Source organism: Siphateles boraxobius, unplaced genomic scaffold (genome assembly GCF_051911475.1).
Source record: "Siphateles boraxobius isolate OS27281-9 unplaced genomic scaffold, OSU_SipBor_1 1, whole genome shotgun sequence".
NCBI classification, from domain to species: Eukaryota; Metazoa; Chordata; class Actinopteri; order Cypriniformes; family Leuciscidae; genus Siphateles; species Siphateles boraxobius.
The window spans coordinates 12,515,035-12,535,143 of NW_027508699.1; the positions used below are offsets into that span (position 1 = coordinate 12,515,035).

A 20,109-nucleotide genomic window follows, 5' to 3' on the forward strand; every position below is an offset into this window, starting at 1 on the left:
CTAACTGAACACATGGCATGTTGTGCCACTGGGCCACTCTTTTAAGTTTTTTTTATGGCTGTATCTATGTGATTCCAGTTAATATTAGATATCCATAATTAGGCGTCTTCTCACTACTTGCCAATAGTCCAACTTAGAAAAGCGACTCAATTTACCCCACTCTCTCTAAATCTGTTTAGTAGAAGTTTTGGCACGATTCTCTCACAATTCTCTGTTTATTGAACCAATCAGATAAGAGTAAAACGAGAGTCAGCGAGAAGCTCTTTTGATTGGCTACATGATGATGGTGGACCCGCCCTACCCTTCGCGCTTGCAAAACTCAATGAGTGAGAGAATCGTGCCGAAACTGTACGCGCAGCTAAAAAAAAGACGCAACTGTACTTCGGGTTATTTCGGGAACTTTTTTGTCATGCACACAAGTCATTCGGACATTTGCAACAGTTCATTTTTTTTTAGTCAAAGGTTGGTTTAACGCGATCAATCAGTTTTGAAGTTCCTGACTCTGTTGTTCTCGCTTGCAAAATTGCTGTCACAGGCTTGCAGTGCTTTGGCCGTATTTGTGGGCAAAAAAACGTGCCAAAAATGGAAGTTAAAGGAAAACAACAGATCCTATTTCTTTTGCGTTAGCATGAAGCTGCACCTTTACAATACGTGAATTACACTTACGACTAACAGTAAAATTCTGCAACTATGTTTTTCTTACACTTGAAAGGCGATTTACACCTTTACGAATCTTACCCTGCACATGGGATTCTTTATGGCATCGTATTATCAGAGAATGTCTGTAAACGGGCTCTGGTATTATCTTCATAAATGTCCCCACGTAACTGTTTTCACACCTACCACCCCTCTCCGCTAGGGGGAGCGCGTTTCCCCGGGCAGTCGGCGTCAATGAAAGCAATACAAAACCCTCTGTAAGGAGAGCACAGGGAAGCTCTCCGAGTAGCCTCGGCATTCCTGACCAAAATAAGCGTCTTTATCACACATTTCACGGATTATTCTCTGTTCTCAACAGGCGGGATAGAGTGAAATAAGAGTATGGATCAGTAATCGCCTTTTAAACCAGTCAGCTCATGGAATATTTGCGCTGATATCGAAGATTCCTGGGAACTCCGGAGGAGAAAGAACGGGATTAGCAACAAAAAAAAGTCAACTGGCGGGTGTAAGCGAGCAAAAGCCCATTCTGGAGGGGCATCAGGGGAACCCCCTGCGCTGGATGACCGCCGATTACTTCTCCCCAGCGGTCTGCAATGGGGGAGACTAAAGTTATCTACCATCTCGACGACCAGGAAACTCCATACCTGGTCAAACTGCCCATCCCTGCCGAAAGGGTCACTCTTTTGGACCTGAAAAATGCTCTCAAGAAACCAAACTACAAGTTTTTCTTTAAATCTATGGACGATGACTTTGGGTGAGCCTACCGTACATTAGTTTTCTTAGCACTTGTGCATGTTTTCTCCGGTTTTACTTACAATTCCAGCTCCTCACACGCTTTCTCCTCTTGTTTGGATCAGTGATCGGCTGCCATGACCTAGACTGATATAATATACCCCTCATTAGTTTGTAAAATGTGATATGATTCAAATGCACAGTGTGTGTGTGGCGCGCGGAGTTCAGCAGGGGTGAATGTTGGGTCCTGTTCAATTGTCGACGGCATCCATTTTAAGACTGGATTACTCTCAAATATGGCTTTTCGCCTGACGGCACGATCTTGGGTGTAGTTATAGTTATGTAAATGATTAGAGTGCACAGTCAAAGTATCACAGGAGGGAGTTGTTCAGGATACGTCCTCCTTAAATGTTCTCCAGCGTCAGTCTAAATTGCCATGACTACTCAAAAAGCACTCGTGGTTTTACGTTTTTTTTAGGCTTATTGTGCTTAGATCATGTTCCTAAAGCATTTTCTTTCCCCCCACAAAGCACCTTCGTGTCAGAACATTAGAGAGCGAGTGTCGCCGAAACTAACTGTTTAACTAACACTTCGAGGAATTTTCCACCCCGATTCAAGAGAGAAGTACAGTAGAATCTATTTGAATGTGCACTGCGCATGCGCGGTTCAGCGACCATATGCACCCCAAAGGTTTTTTTTAACCAAAACATTCGAGTTGCGTTTTATATGGAATTTTGGATGCGCTTAATAGGTAATAATATTGTCTTGGTCTTTAGCCACACTTTTTTTCAACGTGTCCATCACTTAAAGGCCATTGAAGTTGCTGTGAACTCTTTGACTTATTCGGGCCTTCATTAACATGGTCACCAAAAAGCAGGCCTTGTTCACATTTGGATCTGTAGACCTGGTGCCAGAATGGTAAAATAGAAGTGATGTACAGGCCTGAAAAGTCCTGGAAATTAGATAGGGGTATATATTTTTCAAGCTTTGCTTTACTATAGCCTAAAATATATCATTGGTTAGAAAATTCTCTGTGTGAGCGCTCGAATAGAATAAAACTGGCTTTCAAGGCAGTGTGTGAAATGTCTTATTGGACAATTTCTTTATATCTCGGCTTTTTTTACAATATATATATATAGTGCTTAGATCCATTTTACCTACATTGAAATTATTGAATGTCATGAAACTTTGCTTCATTATTATTATTTTTATTAATTACTAAGCCTGTGTCCAGATTTAAAGGGATAGTTCACCCAAAAATGAATTTTCTGTTATCATTTTCTCACCCTCATGTTGTTTCAAACACGTATGAGTTTCTTTCTTCTGTTGAACACAAAATAAGATATTTTAAAGAATGTTGGTAATCAAACAGTTGACGGCACCCATTGACTTCCATAGTAGGGAAAAAAAATCTCTATGCAAGTCAATGGGGTCCATCAACTGTTTGGTTACTGATATTCTTCAAAATATCTTATTTTGTGTTCAACAGAAAAAAGAAAGTGAAGCAGGTGTGGAACAACATGAGGGTGAGTAGCCGTCCTAAATGATGACAGAGTTTCGATTTTTGGGTTAACTATGCCTTTAAAAGTGCATGAGTTCTGCCTGTTAAGCATTATATAAAGTGTTGCCTGTATCTTTAAACTAGCTTGTGAATCAGTCACATTTGGATAGCTGTCTAGTGTTCTTGTCCTGTCTGTCTGTTTCATTAGCCGAAAGAATGTTGACTTGGAACAACTGCAGGCTCGCTGTGGAATGCCCTGATCGCTTCAGCACTGGCAGCTTTACAGCTTTTTTCAGTGAAATATGTTGTAGTTTGATCGTCCCATTCCCCTCCCTTTAACTCCCCTTCAACAAAGTTCATTAAAAGCTTAAAGATGTTCGTCGTTGAAGGGCAGGCTCCGATTTCTGCCAAATGGAAACGAATAGCTCAATTGAATCCGTCTCTATTGATGTTTTACCTGTCTTTCACACAACAAAGAGGCTTTTTACACATTTGTAAATGCTATTATTGGATTGGAGTGTCTGTGAATGAATTAAAGTTTTTTTTTTCTGTATGCACATCAATTCAGGAAGTTTGTTACAAAGGGGTAGTATAGAATTAAGAAATAGTCTGGATTTAAACATCTGTAGCGTATAATTCAACACCATGGACAATCATTTTGATTTTTCCCTCAGTTTGTAGAAGATGGTTCACTTTTGGGAAGTTTGTATTGTCTGTGAAAACTGTAATCTCTAATAGAATTATTGTTGATAGTAACTATACACTAGCATTGCTAAGTTTGCTTTTATTTGATCAGAAATAAAGTAAAACACACTAATACTGTGAAATATTATTACAATTTAAAATGATGTATTTCTGTTTCAGTATACTTTAAAAATGTAACTTACTCCTGTGATGCAAAGCTGCATTTTGCATTTTCCTGTCTTCAGTGTCACGTTATCCTTCAGAAATCATGCTAATATGATGATTTGATTCTAAAGAAACAACAGTGTTGAAAACCGTTGTGGTGCTTATTTTTTTGTGGAAACTGATACAAAGTTTAATAGAACAGAATTTATTTGAAATATAAATATTTTGTGTCAATGTAAAAGCTGTTCTGTTCATTTTGATAAATGTAATGCTTCCTTGCTGAATAAAAATATTAATTTCAAAATGTTCTATTAAAAAAAATTTAGTGACTCAAGTTTTGAACAATAGTGTATATAATATTAATTCAGAGTCCATATGGAAATATCTATATGGTGCTTTTGAATATGTAAAAGTTGGGAAAAAGTTAGGAACTTAGGACAGTTATACATACTTTCCTTAATATATTTCAACAAATTCATCTTCAAAGTTGATTTAAATATGTCAATGGACATGTTATGCAATAACTACTCAAATACAAAAAACAAAAACCTTTGACCCGTTTCCACTATTGGACCTTTTTTTTTTTCTTTCTTTTTTTTTGTATTTCTCAAAAGCAATTTGAGCTAAGTTGATCATAGAGACCATTGGTGGCATTTTAATTTTAGGCTTACGGTGCTTTTGGAAAACAGCCCTAGAAAAGTAATGAAAAAGTTGAGGAAATTACTTCAGTGATGCAAATACCTGTAATTGTTTAAATCTTTTCATTTCAAGCATTGCTGGGTGAACTGATTCTAAATTATAATTGTTTTGATTTGGAGTTGTCATATTGCAATCTTGTTGGTTGTGAGCATTATGTGAGTTTGTATTTGTTTTAAATGCGAGCATTCGAACAAACAGGTTTTTTTTCCATACAGGCTTGCAAGCGCATCATTCTAGTGGTAAATTTAATTGAATATCCAAAATAACTTTGATTTCATGAGTTTTGAATCGTATCTGGTGGAGTCTCCCTCAGCTCTTCCATTTGTTCTTCAGTCCTTTGTGTGTTTTGTGAGCACGTGTGTGCAATGCTTATCTGATTAGTGCGTTTCTGATCCAACCCGTCCTTTCTTTCATCTAATGGCATTGTCGCATTTATGTATTCTAATTTATTCCCAGACACTCTGGGGATCTCTAAAGCTGATCTTCCTTTATTTTACACTTCACACACAGACGGTGGTTGGAAAAATAAGACCTGTTTGTTCTGATTGTGTTTCTCTGTTTCTTGTGTTTCTGCAGGGTGGTCAAGGAGGAAATCACTGACGACAATGCAAAGCTTCCCTGTTACAATGGCCGTGTGATCTGCTGGGTGAGAACAGAAACACACACACACATCCCGTCCAGCCCCGCGTCTTAATTCCCCCAGTGCTCCTTGCATAATAGATCAGCCTTTTAATTCAGCCCATTCCCGGTTCTCTTGAGTGCTGACACTGCTGTATTTGTATTTTTCAAAGAGACTGCCAGTCATTCCTGCTTAAGGTTCACTTCGGTGTGATGCAGTTAATCAAAGACTTTGGTATGCTGCATAGGCTTTGTTTTATGAGCTTCACATTTATATTTAAAGGTGAAAATTCGCTGGTCTTCAGCCCGCTTTTGTTACAATGTCTAACTCATTTAAATTCAAGTTTATTTGTCAGCGAAAGTCCGCCTGATGATGTAGTTTGACCGCTCCATGGCTTTCGAGAAAACTACAGATTATATTTTTCCGCATTTTTGTATCTCCGCACATGGACAGTTGGATCGGAAGAGGGTTATTAACATAACATTTGTTGTAGAGAAGGTTTATAATTGAAATTGTATCGTACTTTGTCTACTCTTTAAACTGCGTTATGGTAAAAGTGGAACACTATGGCAACCGCTTTCTTACCTGCATGCGAATGGCAGTTTGTTTCAGTTTTTCCCCACCGTTTGGCCTAAAACACTGTGTTCGTTGTCATTCAGTTTGGAATGTGACGGAAAATATGAAAAATCTCAGTGTTTGTAGTCAACAGTGTCTACAACGCGCTTGATCCTTCACTAGAAACCGAAATTAATTCACTCCTGCTAAATGTTTAATCTTTGAATTCTTGATGTTGACACTATTATGAATAAATGTTTGCTTAGAAGTATTTCCTACTAAAGCAAGAGTCTGTATTTGACACTGGTCAAGCGTATCCTTAGCAGACTGGTGGGAGAGGCCTTGGACTGCAAAATTCTTGCCCACCTGTCATTAATATTTGAACTTTTTGTTAGAAATGGCACAAAACAATTCAAAGCCATATGAGATCAACATGAATACTAAGATCTTGGCACAACTAGATTTTTAAAAAGTTTTTTGTAGGTTGCTTGTCCAGCCATAGAAAAAGTTCTCTTGGGATCTGGAACCATATTATAAGCCATATATGAAGTTTAGGGTATTGTAATATGTTTTTATATTTAGAGATCTTAGTATAGGAGTATTGAACTGAAGCAGTTCTCATAAGCAGAAACCATTTTTAGCCATGTCTTAGTTCATAACCACTTCAATACCACTTCACTGACAATATTTGTTCTTTTGTGTATGTTAATAGCTGGTGTCCTCGGACGGCTCTCACTCAGATGGGTGTTCAGTGGCAGAGAGTCAGTCCGAGCGGCCGCCATCTCACGAGAGAAGCCAAGGCATTGGAGATTCCAGACCCCCATCCTTCCAGTACGTGTTTTTTTTTGTGTGTGTTGTACAAATGATCAGATCATATAACAAGTTGGCAGTAAAACTCAAAATAAGGAACATGTTCTCACAGGCTTTTTGTTTCTGTAATCTTTAACCTTCTCTTCCACACAGTCCAAAGGCTGCAGGCAGCCGGCATGGTGTGGACGATGAGACGGAGACGGATTCAGTGGTGTCACACCGGAGGGAGAGGGACAGATCGCGCAGGAAACACTCACATGAGCACTCTGGTATGTGTCACCTCACAACCCTCACTTCTCACCGCAAGTCCTTGTGCTTTGTGAGACCTGCCATGGTTTGTATCAGTAAAAGGTTCACATTTAATAGTAATAGCTATTCCTATTTAAGAATTTAAAGACAAATCCACACTTGAATCAGTGATAATTCATGTTGTCTCTGTAGGAGGAAGGCAGAATGGCTACTCACGGGGAGGCAGAGGCATGGATCTGGGAGGTTATGACATCTGTGACAGCCGTTCTTCCCTCATGAGCAGTGAACTGGAATCAAGCAGCTGTTTTGACTCGGATGACGGCTCCACCAGCCGGTGGGTCTCACAGCATTTGTTCGTTCCCAAACCAATGCGCTCAATATGATTACGCTCGCAGCGAGCCCCAATGGTTGGTCAGAGCTCAGACTTGAGCAATTTGACAAGCATATGTGGGCAATCATAAATATAGTTTGTGGAGATTTGGGAAATTGTTTAAAGTAAATGTAGGTTAACGCTGTTGATAGGGTTGGGAATCGAAAACTGGTTCTTTCTCTGAACCAGCTGGAGAAGTTGTTTTGTGGTAATAAATGTACCTATAATAATAAAATGTAGAGAAGCATAAAATATCTTTAGTGTTTGTTTTAGTATTGGTTTAATACTTTTGTGTAGTATAAATCTATTGGTTGCTCCCTGAAAAGAACGATCAATGTTGTATCAGCAAACAGCTGTTAGAGGGATAGTTTATTAAAAAATGAAAATTCAGTCATCTTTTACCCACCTTCATGTCATTTCAAACCTGTAAGGCTTTCATTCATCCTCAATATTTTCAGTGAAATGTTGAGATACTTCTGTCCCTCCATTGCAAGTCCATTCCACAAAAACGAATATCAAATATGATAAACGGCAACTAATTTGTACTTACTGGACGTTCAAGAACAAATCAAGTTGATTCTTGTTGAAGCTTAAACATGCCTGCACAGTGTAAAAAAATTGTTTTTGCTATTTGAATTAAAGCAGAAATAAAATAAAACTTCAAAATATTCATAAATTTAAAATTACACTGGCTTGTTTGACAGGTGAGAAAAATCCTCATCAGTCCTTGCCCTTTCAATTGACCTATGGCTAAGCCACGCCCCCAAACACGATGAGCCAATCACAGTGCGCATAGCTCCCAATACACTCGGACATTCTCTGCTTCCACGTCCATTGAAATGCATTGCAGTTAGTCAGTTTTCATTCATTTTTTTATGTTTTTTCTTGTCATTTTAAGTTTAAAATGGTCAAGCGGTGTGCATGGAGTACATGCAACTCCGACACTAGGTATCCCGAGAGGCTGGGCGACGGTGTGTATTTTTTACCCTTTCGCAATTAAGCCACATCTCAACAGAGATAAGTGTCTGCTCCGGATTAAGTTATGCGGTAGACCACAACATCAACTAAACGTGGATAAATTAAACAAGGATGTCTACATCTGTTCTAAGATAAGTCAACAACGTATTTGAACGTTATCTTTTACATCTCTAACGTAACGTTAGCCTAACATTAGAAAACGTTAACGTTAGCTTCTAGCTGCGTTGCACATCATATCACTTAGCTTCATTAACGTATCTGTAAATAACCGAGATAACAAATGTTAGCAATGTTGTGCTGAATGATTCATGTAAATACTGTAGCACCAAACTAACGGAGAGTACTCTTGGTAAAGATGGTAAAAAGGCTTGTCCTGGAAACTTATGCAACTTAGACCTGTACATATTTAATTTGATCATGAACCATTAAATACATATTGAAGCACAACATTTTAGACAACTTTCTACCAAAACAACTGGGGAACTTTGTGTGTTTTTTTTTTAGCAAAACATGTAGCCATTACTCCTCATTATCATGTTTGAGCTTCCATTTACCGTATTTGAATGTGCGTTGATCAATGTTTAAATATTCCTAAATGAAGTCTGATTATCATATATAGCAACCGTGTTTCTTTAGAAGACTTGTATTAAACCGCTTAATTCATATCAACTACTTTTACAATCTCTTTATGGATTTGTTGAAGTTTCAGATATTTGGTGGACTTTCAATTGAATCAGAGAAATCTCAGGTTTCATTAAAAATGTATTAATTTGTCTTTCGAAGTTTAACGAATGTCTAGGAACGAACGAAAAGAGGGTCAATAAATGACAAAAAATACATTTGTGGGTAAACTAACCCTTTATAGTCTTTGCAGTTCTTTAGTATCTTCTTCACATCTGTTTCATATTACTATTGACTCGAAACAGAATGAAATGCTCATGTAAACTCGGTGACACTTGTTTCTCAGTTTTAGCAGTGTTACAGAGCAAAGTGGCTCATCCAAGCTGTTGAGACGACATCGTCGGCGGAGGCGCAGACCCAAAGCCCAGCAAATGGACAGGGTGAGACAGTGGATAGAGCTCTTAACTCTTTCCCCGCCATTGACGGAATTTTCCGGAAATCCATGTTTTTTCACTGTTATACAGTAAGGGACGCTATTACGCATCTTATGAAAGAGTAGAGAATCTGCGGATCAAAACACAGGCGAAGAAGCAGAAACAAGTGATGAAAGCATTGCTTATGGACATGTAAAATAATGCAGTCATCAAAACTGTTAATAAATCAAAGCTGTTACGGAATGAAATGTCGACCCAAGACAAGGTAAAGGACTGTTCAAGTTTCGGATTGTTAATGGACATTTTGTTCAGAGGTGTTTTTTTTGTTTGTTTGTTTTATGAAACTTGCCCACATTCAGGTGTTGATAGAAAAAGAATGCAAAAAAAAAAGGTAGAATATACCTTTTTTCTTTATTTTTTTATTTTTATTTTTTACATGTTGCATGTTCAGATATTCATACAACAACATATACTAGGGGCCATGAAAGGTTTGTGAGAATGTTGATAAAAAAAATGAAAGTGAAAAACTCTCTCTCTCCACAGTCGTCTTCTTTCAGTAGCATCACTGACTCCACCATGTCGCTGAATATCATCACTGTCACTTTAAATATGGGTGAGTTTGCATTACCAGTATATGGTTCGGTTCATTTTTAATTAAACTCTGATTGTATTCACAGTACAGCAGCCTTGAGTGCCTTAAAAATATTAACGGGATAGTTCACCCAAAAATGAGCCCATGATTTACTCACCCTGAAGTCATCCTAGGTGTATACGACATTCTTCTTTCAGATGAATACAATTGGAGTTATATTAAAAATGTCCTGATCTTCTAAGCTTTATAGTGGCAATGAATGGCTTTTTCTGTTTTGAAGTCTATAAAAGTGCATCTATCCCTCATAAAAGTGCATCTATCCATCATAAAAGTGCATCACACGGTTCCGGGGGGTTAATAAAGGCCTTCTGAAGTGATGTGTTTGTGTGTCCTCGGATAAAAATGGATAAAAATTATCCATATTTAAAACTTTATAAAGTAAAATAACTAGCTTCCGGCCAAATTAACATACGGATTTCATTTTAGTGTAAAGTGCAACTTATACAAGTAATGTGGCTTACTGCTTATATTTATGCTACGCCATGATGCACTATGCTACTTCTGACGTCATAAGTTGCGCTTTATACGCAAGTCGACTGCGTTTGTCTGGGAGCTAGAATTTTACTTTGTAATGTGGTAAATATGAATATTTTTCTTACACAAACGCATCCTTTTGCTTCAGAAGGCCTTTATCAACCCCCCCTCCGGAGCCCGTGAGGAGCACTTTTATGATGGATAGATGCCCTTTTGTGGACTTCAAAACAGAAACTGTAGACTTCAAAACAGTAAACTATTACTCCTATTGTATTTAATCATTGGCTAATTTTCATTTTTGGGTGAACTATCCCTTCAAGGGCATTTATTTTATTAAGCAAGTTAATTTTCCTGCCCAAAGACATAGTCCTCGATATATAAACTAATTAATATTATAGATGTGCAACATATTATTAAAGTCAACTAGTTGCCTGAAACCTCTCTCGCTTGACCTCGTTTAGAGAAGTATAACTTCCTGGGCATCAGTATCGTTGGTCAGAGCAACGAGCGAGGCGACGGAGGCATCTACATCGGCTCTATAATGAAGGGCGGAGCAGTGGCGGCCGACGGGCGGATCGAGCCTGGTGACATGCTGCTGCAGGTGAGGTTTGGATGAACACCTGTTCAGGTTAGGAATCTGGGTGTATCAGTTCATATTACCGTTTCCTCTCACAGGTAAACGACATCAACTTTGAGAACATGTGCAACGATGATGCCGTACGAGTGCTGAGGGAGATCGTGCATAAGCCTGGGTGAGTCATATTACAAAACATTCTCATTTATGTTTAGCTGATCAACAAAAGTGTGTTAACAACTGCACTTTTTTTTTTTTTTTTTTGCAGGCCCGTGTCGCTTACTGTGGCCAAATGCTGGGACCCAAACCCTAACAGTTGCTTCGCTTTGCCAAGGAGTGAGTGTTCAATTTGTCCCTATCACACACTCATTTACACACAAATGCACCATAATATTCGTTTTAAAAGAAATTAATAATTTTATTCAGCAAGGACGCATTAAATTGATCAAAAGTGGCAAATTAATTTATAATGTTAGAAAAGATTTCTATTTCAAATAAATGCTGTTCTTTTGAACTTCCTATTCATCAAAGAATCCTGAAAAATGTTTCACAGTTTCCAGAAAAAGAGTAACACAGTGTTCCACATGTTGAGTAGCACAACATATCACAACATTGATAATGATAATAAATGTTCCTTGAGCAGCAAATCATCATAATAGAATAATTTCGGAAGGATCATGTGAGTAATGATGATAAAAAATTGAGCTTTGACGTCACAGGAATAAATAACAAAATATACTAAAATAGAAAATAACTGTTTCAAATGTAATAATATTTCATAGTAGTAGTTTTAACTGCATTTTTGATTAAAGAAAATGCAGCTTTGATGAGCCCCCCCAAAAAAAAATCATCCAGAGTAACAAACTTTTGATTGGTAGTGTATACATCTTCTAAAATATGTGACGTTTTTCTTCATTCAGTGATAAGCTCTCAAATTTCATTGCCACTTTAACATGTCTACACTAAGTGTAATAGATTTGAGAGCTGCATTGGAGGGCAAGATTTTAAGACTCAATGTCCAAAAAAATCTAAAGATACAGCAAAAAACAATTGCAGATTTTTTTTTGTACAATCATAACAATGTATTGTGGTAGTTTTCACAATAAGGTTTGAATAGTTCTCGGTGATTGTCCATCTTGTATTCTTAAGGAGGTTTTAAAAAACTTGTTGTGGTGAAAACGCAAACTCACTTGTTTTGTATAGTTTGGTTGAGTACTTGTTGCCTTCTGTTCCAGGTGAACCCATCCGGCCCATTGACCCTGCAGCCTGGGTGTCCCATACGGCAGCCATGACGGGTGTCTATCCTGCCTACGGCATAAGTCCTTCCATGAGCACAGTCACCTCCACCAGCTCCTCCATCTCCAGCTCCATCCCAGAGACTGAGAGTAAGACATCAGCTGTTCACTCTCCTCCAGATGTTATTGCACACAGCTTGGGAATCTTTAAAAGTTTAGTTCACCCAAAAATGAAAATTCTGTCATTAATTACTTACCCTCATATCTTTCAGCCAGACTTTCGTTCATCTTCTAAACACAAATTAATACATTTTTGATGAATTCTGATAGCTTTCTGTCTCCATTGAAAGCCAAGCAACTACCACTTAGATGCTTCAAAAAGTTCATAAATAGATCGTAAAATTAATCCATATGAATTGAGCGGTTTAGGCCAAATTTCGTCACTCGATCGCTTTATATGATGAACAAATTTAATTTAGTCTTTTATTCACATAAACATTGATCAGCAAACCTAAACAGAAGCTCATCCAAACGTGCCGCGTAACACGAGAATGACCCTCATTGTAGGGCTGGGCGATAAATCGATTTTATCGATTAAATCGAATGTGTAGTTTACGCCGATTTTTTTTAATGAAAATCAGTTTTCTCTTTAACAACCGCCGACGCTCCCATCTGGGCTCCCGTAGTTCCGACCGGGCTCAGCGCTTGCCATGATAGAGATACACAAACAACATGGCAAATGAGCAAGACCGCGGCAGCAGAAGCACACCCGCCGAAAACATTTACAAACTGAATCTGCAGGGCCGCCAACTCACGAGTTCACTGTGAGAGACGCAATTCTGTCACTTTTTACACGCTCTCACGCCACACATCCATTTTCTCACGCAGAGAAACATTCGCGAAGCAACGAGGACACTGACACCGACAGACAAGACAGAGCAGGTTACTATCGATATGAAACAGATTCTCAGCTCTCAGATTCTGTCAATATTATTACAAAATTCAAACAATAAACACCGTTTTGGCGCTTGTAAATGTGACGTGAGAGAACGCTGACAGATCTCAGTTCAAGCGGCACGTGAACCGATCATCTGTTACTCTTTACTACCAACTTACCGAGATGTAATAAAATCGATCGATCAGTGTTTTTCAACCGCGGAAAGATGTCCATAAAACAGCTGGAGAACAACATATGTCACGTAACGTTAAATTTACCTTTGGATGCCTTTTAATGACCCATAGCACGCATGTTAGTTACACGCATTATAAAATAAAAAAACGCATTATATTTAATTTGAGTTAGTTTTAACCTTTAATAATACCAGCTGACAGGGCTTTCTGTATGTTTACAGCATTAGGTGAAATTTTTTTATTATTTTTTTGGGAGAACAATTAACACATTAACGTATCTACTGTACCTATTTATCCAAAGGAATTTATATTGAATCAAGATCAGAATCAAATCACAAGAATTGAAATTGTGAAATTTGTGTTAAGCAATAATAAAAACAGTAGCATACCAGTAAACTTAATAAAATTATGTTTAGTTACCAAAAATTTGACAATCACAATACACTTTTTGTGATGCAAGTTTTTTTTTTTTTTTTACACATCCCCCCAATCCCAATCCACCCATTTTATTTTATGTTACATTTTCATTGTTTTCAAAGACAGGGCCTGTCCTCTTGTCTTTTTGGCTTGTTGTTTCTGATTGCACTTTAATCGAGATCAAATCCCAGAAGGGAATATTAGAACAAAATAAAGTTAAAACTTGTTTTGAACAATTTCTTTGTCATCTGCAGATTGATTTTAAGTAGGGAGAGAAAAAAAATCGATTTAAATCGTAAATCGGATTTTTTGTGAAAAAATCGGGGACTTTTTTTTTAGGCCATATCGCCCAGCCCTACCTCATTGGTTCTTGCACGTCAAGCGAACAGCTTGAGCTTCCCTTTACCACAACTGATGTGTGAGTTGATGAATGTTTATGTAATAAAAGCCTAAATTGAATCTGTTCATTATATGAAGTAATCGTGTCACTGTGTACTGCTCAATTCATATGGATTAGTTTTACGATCTCTTAATGAACTTTTTGAAGCGTCTAAGTGTAGTAAGTGGTAGTTGCATAGACTGGCAATGGAAGGACAGAAAGCTTTCAGATTTCAACAAAAAGATCTTCATTTGTGTTCAGAAGATGAACGAAAGTCTTACGGGTTTGGAATGACATGAAGGTGAGTAAATGATTACAGAATTTTCATTTTTGGGTGAACTATCTCTAGAAGTCTTCACTATTATTATTATTGCTTATACTTAGGCTTATGGATTTGAACAGACCTACATTTTGGCCTGTAATTCATTCCACAACATTTGTTATAGACATGAATGCTACATCAAATTATGCGGTTTGTTGAGGAGAGTTGTACTGTTCATTTTCTTGTGATCAGACTTCCTAGTTCTAACTTGCAAATGACAAAATGGGTGAAAAATAGTGTTGTAAAATGTTTAATTGTGTTTATAAATCCAATTGTTTGTTTTATTTTTGCATCGGGTATAACCTTTGATGCTGATATGGCATTAAAAAAATAAACATCTTAACAACTGTGTAGCAACATAGAATGTGGGAGGTCCTGACTTCTCGCCACCAGGCAGATTCTTTTGTAAACTGTGTGTTGTTCTCCTCGCAGGATTTGATGACTACCACCTGTCCGTCCACAGCGACATGGCAACAGTTGCAAAAGCAATGGCCTGTCCTGACTCAGGACTGGAAGTTCGAGACAGAATGTGGCTGAAGATCACTATAGCCAATGCTTTCATAGGTCAAGACACTTTATTTAAAATGATAGATTGTAGTAGTTCATCCTTATGGTTTTACTGGTAATTGTACCAACATTCAAGTTAGCATGAAACGGATTTTCTTTTCTTTTCTTCCCTACTTTGACGTTCTTTCTTGTGAAACCGCTTTTCAAACGAGAAAAAAAATGCAGGCGGAACTTTTTGTCTATTAGGAATTGATCGGATCATTTGATCGCTGTCGTTTGCTAATTGCTGTGATGTCATGTGAGTGGCAGGTTGCTGAAACAGATGTTATTGACCTGCGCTCGCACCAGTGGGACAGTGAAGCGTTGTGATGGGGAGAAGTTAGTGTTATTGATTAAAGATTATGAGGGCACATGAATAAAATACAAAATGTGCACGGATAAATCTTTTATAATAAACACTGCAATATTCCATTATAGAAATAATAATTGTCTATTACATTGTACATAGCAACAAGATAAACACTGCAATGTTCTATTTGAATCCTCTCCCTCCACAATCAACTGCAAGCTTGCTATCTTTTTTTAGTGCAGAACCCACATCTCAAATCCGGTGAACAAGCGATGCATAGGATCAAGTCCCTGCCCTAAATTTTGTTTTCTTTTTCAGTAAAATTTGTAATACTCGGAAGTAGCAGATATTTTTCTCTTATATTGTGACATACATTCATTTTATCACAACTATAAAATAAACATCAGCAAAGTACTCCCTGGAGCCGCTGTATTTAATAATTGGTGCATATGTCGGTTTTTAGGCTCTGATGTGGTTGACTGGCTGTTTCATCATGTGGAGGGCTTTGCAGATCGCCGTGAAGCACGCAAGTACGCCAGCAACCTGTTGAAGGCTGGCTTCATCCGCCACACTGTCAACAAAATCACCTTCTCCGAGCAGTGCTACTACATCTTTGGGGATCTTTCTGGCAGTGAGTACTTTTATGAGATTTTTGTCATCTACTCACCCTTGTGTTGTTCCAAACCTGTATGACTTTCATTCTTCTGTAGACCAAATCATAAAATGGATCGCTAAGCTGTTTTTTACCAGACATTAAAACTATACTGTGACCAGGTGCTTTCAAGATCTGAAATGGATGAAAAAAAGCTAAAGTTAAAGTGGACCTATGGTTTGAATATGTGGCATGTGACTTGCCATCTGAGAGCTTTTGCTTTAAATTTCAATTCCTCTCATAAAGCAATCATATGGCATAGCCAGATTGCAGCTTATTAGTGCAGACAAAACTGACTGTGGTGTCGACTCGCGTTGCCTGCAGCTAGGCCAAAACGCTAACTTCCCTCAGTCTCGTTCACTCGGATGTACGTCATTGCTTGCGTTGCATAAGTGCCCACTACTGGCGGAACCTTCGCTCTAGGCTGAATTGGAGCGTGCTAAGCCCTTGATCACTTAGAATCCTCTATGGGGTTCATTTGATTATTTTTTTCCCTTATGATATTATTTAATGCAGCATTCTATATGTATATAGGTGTGTTTGAGTTGTTTAAATAAAAAAATAATAATAATTTGAATATATCATAGAGTTGTTTGTGGTGGGGTAAATTAAACGCAATATGCGTTGATGTCACAATCGTGTTGCATTGTGGTATATGGAGCTACCTGAAAAGTACATATGAAGTAGACTCGCTCCCTCGGTCAAAATCAAGGGAGCGAGGGTCCGTCTATATAAACTTACCTCTTCCACTTCCACGAAGTGGAATGCACTTCAAAATGGCGGCAGGGATTCCCCCGAGGGGAAGTGCTAAGGGAATGCAGCCTGATTTGTCATTCAAAAAGGGAAAATTGATACTAGCGCTGCGTCCAAAATCGAATACTTCCCTACTATATAGCATGTGAAAAACAGAACTTTGGACTGTATGTCCAAATACATAGTTTTGGAAAATTAGTAGGCGAAAAGTCCCTGGATGACCTACTACATCCAGTGAGCTTCTGAAGTGTGCATTCGATGGACACTTTACCATCCCATGAGGCAACGGGAGGGGATTTATGAATGCAGGTGAAGCATCAGAAGTAACTGATGCTGGTAGGTGATGTCCAGATTACATTCACACTACAAACATTCATACTATATAGAACTTACTTTTTTTAACGGCCGCGAAGTAAGTTCTTGAGCCCTTGCTATTTTAACCTTGAAAGTGTATCGTGGGGGATCCTCACCCCCCAGAATGCGATTTCTACCAATGGGGGAAACGTGATTTCACCCCTGCCCCCCCTCTGTGCTGAGATCAGAGTTATCTCTCTCACCGTCAGATTCAACAGGCCTTAAGCAAGTTGCAACACAAGTCACATGGCTTGGCGGCTTCTACAGTATATGCATTCATTTTATGGAGAAGAGCTGTTCCTCTGAACATGTCCTTTTATGCTCCACAGAAGAAAGAGTCATTGGGTTCGGATGAACATTATTTATAATATATCCTACACATTAAGTAAAGACAAAATTTCGGGCTGAGCTAATCCTTTAACACAACGAAATATCACAGTTTACATATGGTTCCTGTCCATTGTATATTTAAATAAAACAAGTGCGTTCTTTTATTGTAAGCTAGTAGTGGATTTTAAACCACTATTTGGATTTGAGTTGTTATTAGTCCAGATGTTGAATTTACGAATTTTCTGTTTGATTATGTAGCTATATAAATATTCTACTGCTATGTTTAGTGTAGGCTTGTCAGTACGAGGGAAAATCCTATTTCAGGCTCCAGCTATTCACGGCCCAGCACTTCTATCTGTCCCAGTGAAAGTTGCCGTCACTGTACATTCAGGTTTGCCTTGTATCGACACTCTATCAACGGTACCGTGTTTTGTTGTAGACATGGCCCATCTCTCTCTGAATGACCATGACGGCTCCAGCGGGGCGTCTGATCAGGACACTCTTGCCCCATTGCTTCACCCCGCTGAAGCTCCCTGGCCCGTCGCGTTCCCTTACCAGTACCCAACAGCCCATTCCCATGCGGACGCAGCTCACAGCTACTCTGAAGCAGGTGGAGGCAGCGCAGGCAGCCAGCACAGTGAAGGTGAGTAACCTCCAATCATGCTCCATGACGTATCGAAAAAAAATAGTTTTTGCGATACGGTTAAGTGCAATTTGATCAATCCTGCAGGCTGTGGTTTTAGTAAGGAAAAACTAGGGGTTAAACGACTTTTAACTTTTTAACACATTTAAGTGATTAAAGTCGAGTCAACGTCAACAAAGTCGCTGATAATGTCATAAATGAACAAATAAGCCTTAACCTTGAGATGACTAGTCGACATCAAGCTTAAAATTTTAAGTCAACTGGTCAATGCAACCCCTAGTGAAGCGCAAACAACAGATGTTGTTCACGAGTCTCAGAACAGCTCGGATCCTTTATGCTGAACCTGATTTCACCAAGTACAACATGTTCCTAGATCAACATCTTTGTTGATCCTGGAACAACATTCCAATCAACCAATCAGATTTGAATGACACGTTTACAGTTTGTCAAGTTTAGGCTTACAACCAATGATAAGTGCTTCTACATCAGTGTTATTCACATATCATTTCCCTCTGATTTTAGGGATAAGATATTGATAGGGATAGGTTTAGGGGTAGGGATATGGTTACAACTAAATATTCAGACAGGAATGATGTTCTAGGTTAAACATGTTGGTATGCTTTTTTATTTTTTTATTTTGATGCACTGCCCCCAAAAATCACCCCATTCATTTTAGAATTATTCTTTATTGTCCAAATTCGCTTTTCAAGTCATCTGATGAAACCTCAATTTTTTCCAGTCACAATATACATTGCAGAAAAACTAAATATCACAATGTCAGTTTTTCCAATATTGTGCAGCTTCAACTCATTTAAGTATCGTCTCACTTCCCTTAACGTTGCTGTCCATAGGGAGCAGCGGTTCAAACTGCAGCTGGAGCAGGACCGAGGGGAAAACCGCGGCTGGAGACTTCAGGATTGGAGGCGGAGGGGAAATGGGCGACGCTCATGAGTTTGACTTCCGCAGAGACAGAGCCCCCAGCGAGCGCTCGGCGGCACCCAGCGAGGGCAGCGTGCGAAGCTCACGATCTCACAGCTACAGCCTGAAGCAGGGATCCGCACGAGCCGCCCCGGGGTCGCCGTCCGCCCGCCTTCTCGCCAGCATTCCCCCCGATCTCACGGGCTCCCGCCGCTCGTGCAACACAGCCAACGGGGAGTTCTTCGTCGACATCATGTGACTTACAAGCAAAAGTGCCCAAACAGTTTTTTGCCTTATGGATTACAAAAAAATGTGGCCTACTAGTGCAACTGATTAGAATTAGGATTAGTGCTGACCTAAAAAATCTAAAGCTTGTGAGCCCCAACAATACTTAGGTCTTAGAAATTAGTCTACTAAAGCATAGGAAAACATCAGTTCCTGCTCACAAGAACAGATTAAGACTTTTTTTTTACTAAATGTTGAGCGAAATCACCTCAAAATACTAAAGATTTCCTCTTATGGATGGACAAAAAAAAAAAGAGATTTTGAGAGAAATAGCAATAATTGAATGGGATTTAGTTACAACACTATATGGGTGTGAGGTTTCAAGGTGAATGTAGTCCAACCATGGATGTAAATGTCAAAGTTTGAAGAGAAATTTCTGTCGTCATCTGCCCGGTTTTAGCGCATATTAGGAGATTCTTAACTTTTTTTTTGTCCTTTTTTACATTTTTACTCTCAGTAAATGTCTCTTGAAGACATTTCATTATTCACGGAAATTGTTTTTACTGAGAATATATTTTTCAGTGTTTGTCAGCAATATTGTATTGGGAGAATTTTTTGAAGAACCATGTTAAGGAGATTTCTTTTTTTAATTTATAAATATAGTTTTATTGTGACATGCTTGAAGTATATGTGTGTGTGTGTGTTTTATGGGTTCAGCTTGTGGAATGTGCTGGCTGTCCTCATCTGGAGTCCAGATGTTTCTGGGTTTGTGTGTCCGTCCACATCTGCTTTTATTGTTTTTCGGCTAATATTCTGAGGTTCTCCTTACTTCAGCGTTTTTCAGAGCTTAAAAAGATAATCTCTGAAGTATTGAATCGTAGTGTTGGTATTGTTTTGGTACAATCTGGTTTGGAAGTCCATAAAAGTAGCCACTGAATGCGAATATAAAGTATGACAGTAAGTTACAGGTGTTTAGTATTAGTGTATGAGTTGATAATGTTCAGTTTCTCGATTAACTACCTACAAGAGTGGTTAAATAACAAGAATTAATAATTGTGCAGCATTAGGATACCAAAGCAAATACTCTTGTAACCTGTGAGGGGGAAAACATTTTTCTGAT

General features: G+C 38.5%; 1 protein-coding gene across 1 annotated transcript; it reads left to right on the forward strand.

The window, feature by feature from the left end:
* The first annotated feature begins 866 nt into the window (after positions 1-866).
* Positions 867-19,673, forward strand: dvl3a (dishevelled segment polarity protein 3a). Its single transcript, XM_077210244.1, has 15 exons — positions 867-1,411; positions 5,015-5,084; positions 6,325-6,443; positions 6,576-6,691; positions 6,864-7,005; positions 8,987-9,080; positions 9,618-9,687; positions 10,662-10,801; positions 10,876-10,952; positions 11,043-11,110; positions 12,010-12,159; positions 14,691-14,822; positions 15,578-15,745; positions 17,643-17,846; positions 18,698-19,673. The coding sequence occupies exons 1-15, from the start codon at positions 1,251-1,253 to the stop codon at positions 19,021-19,023; spliced, it is 2,037 nt and encodes a 678-aa protein (XP_077066359.1). The 5' UTR covers positions 867-1,250; the 3' UTR covers positions 19,024-19,673.
* The last annotated feature ends 436 nt before the right edge of the window (positions 19,674-20,109 follow it).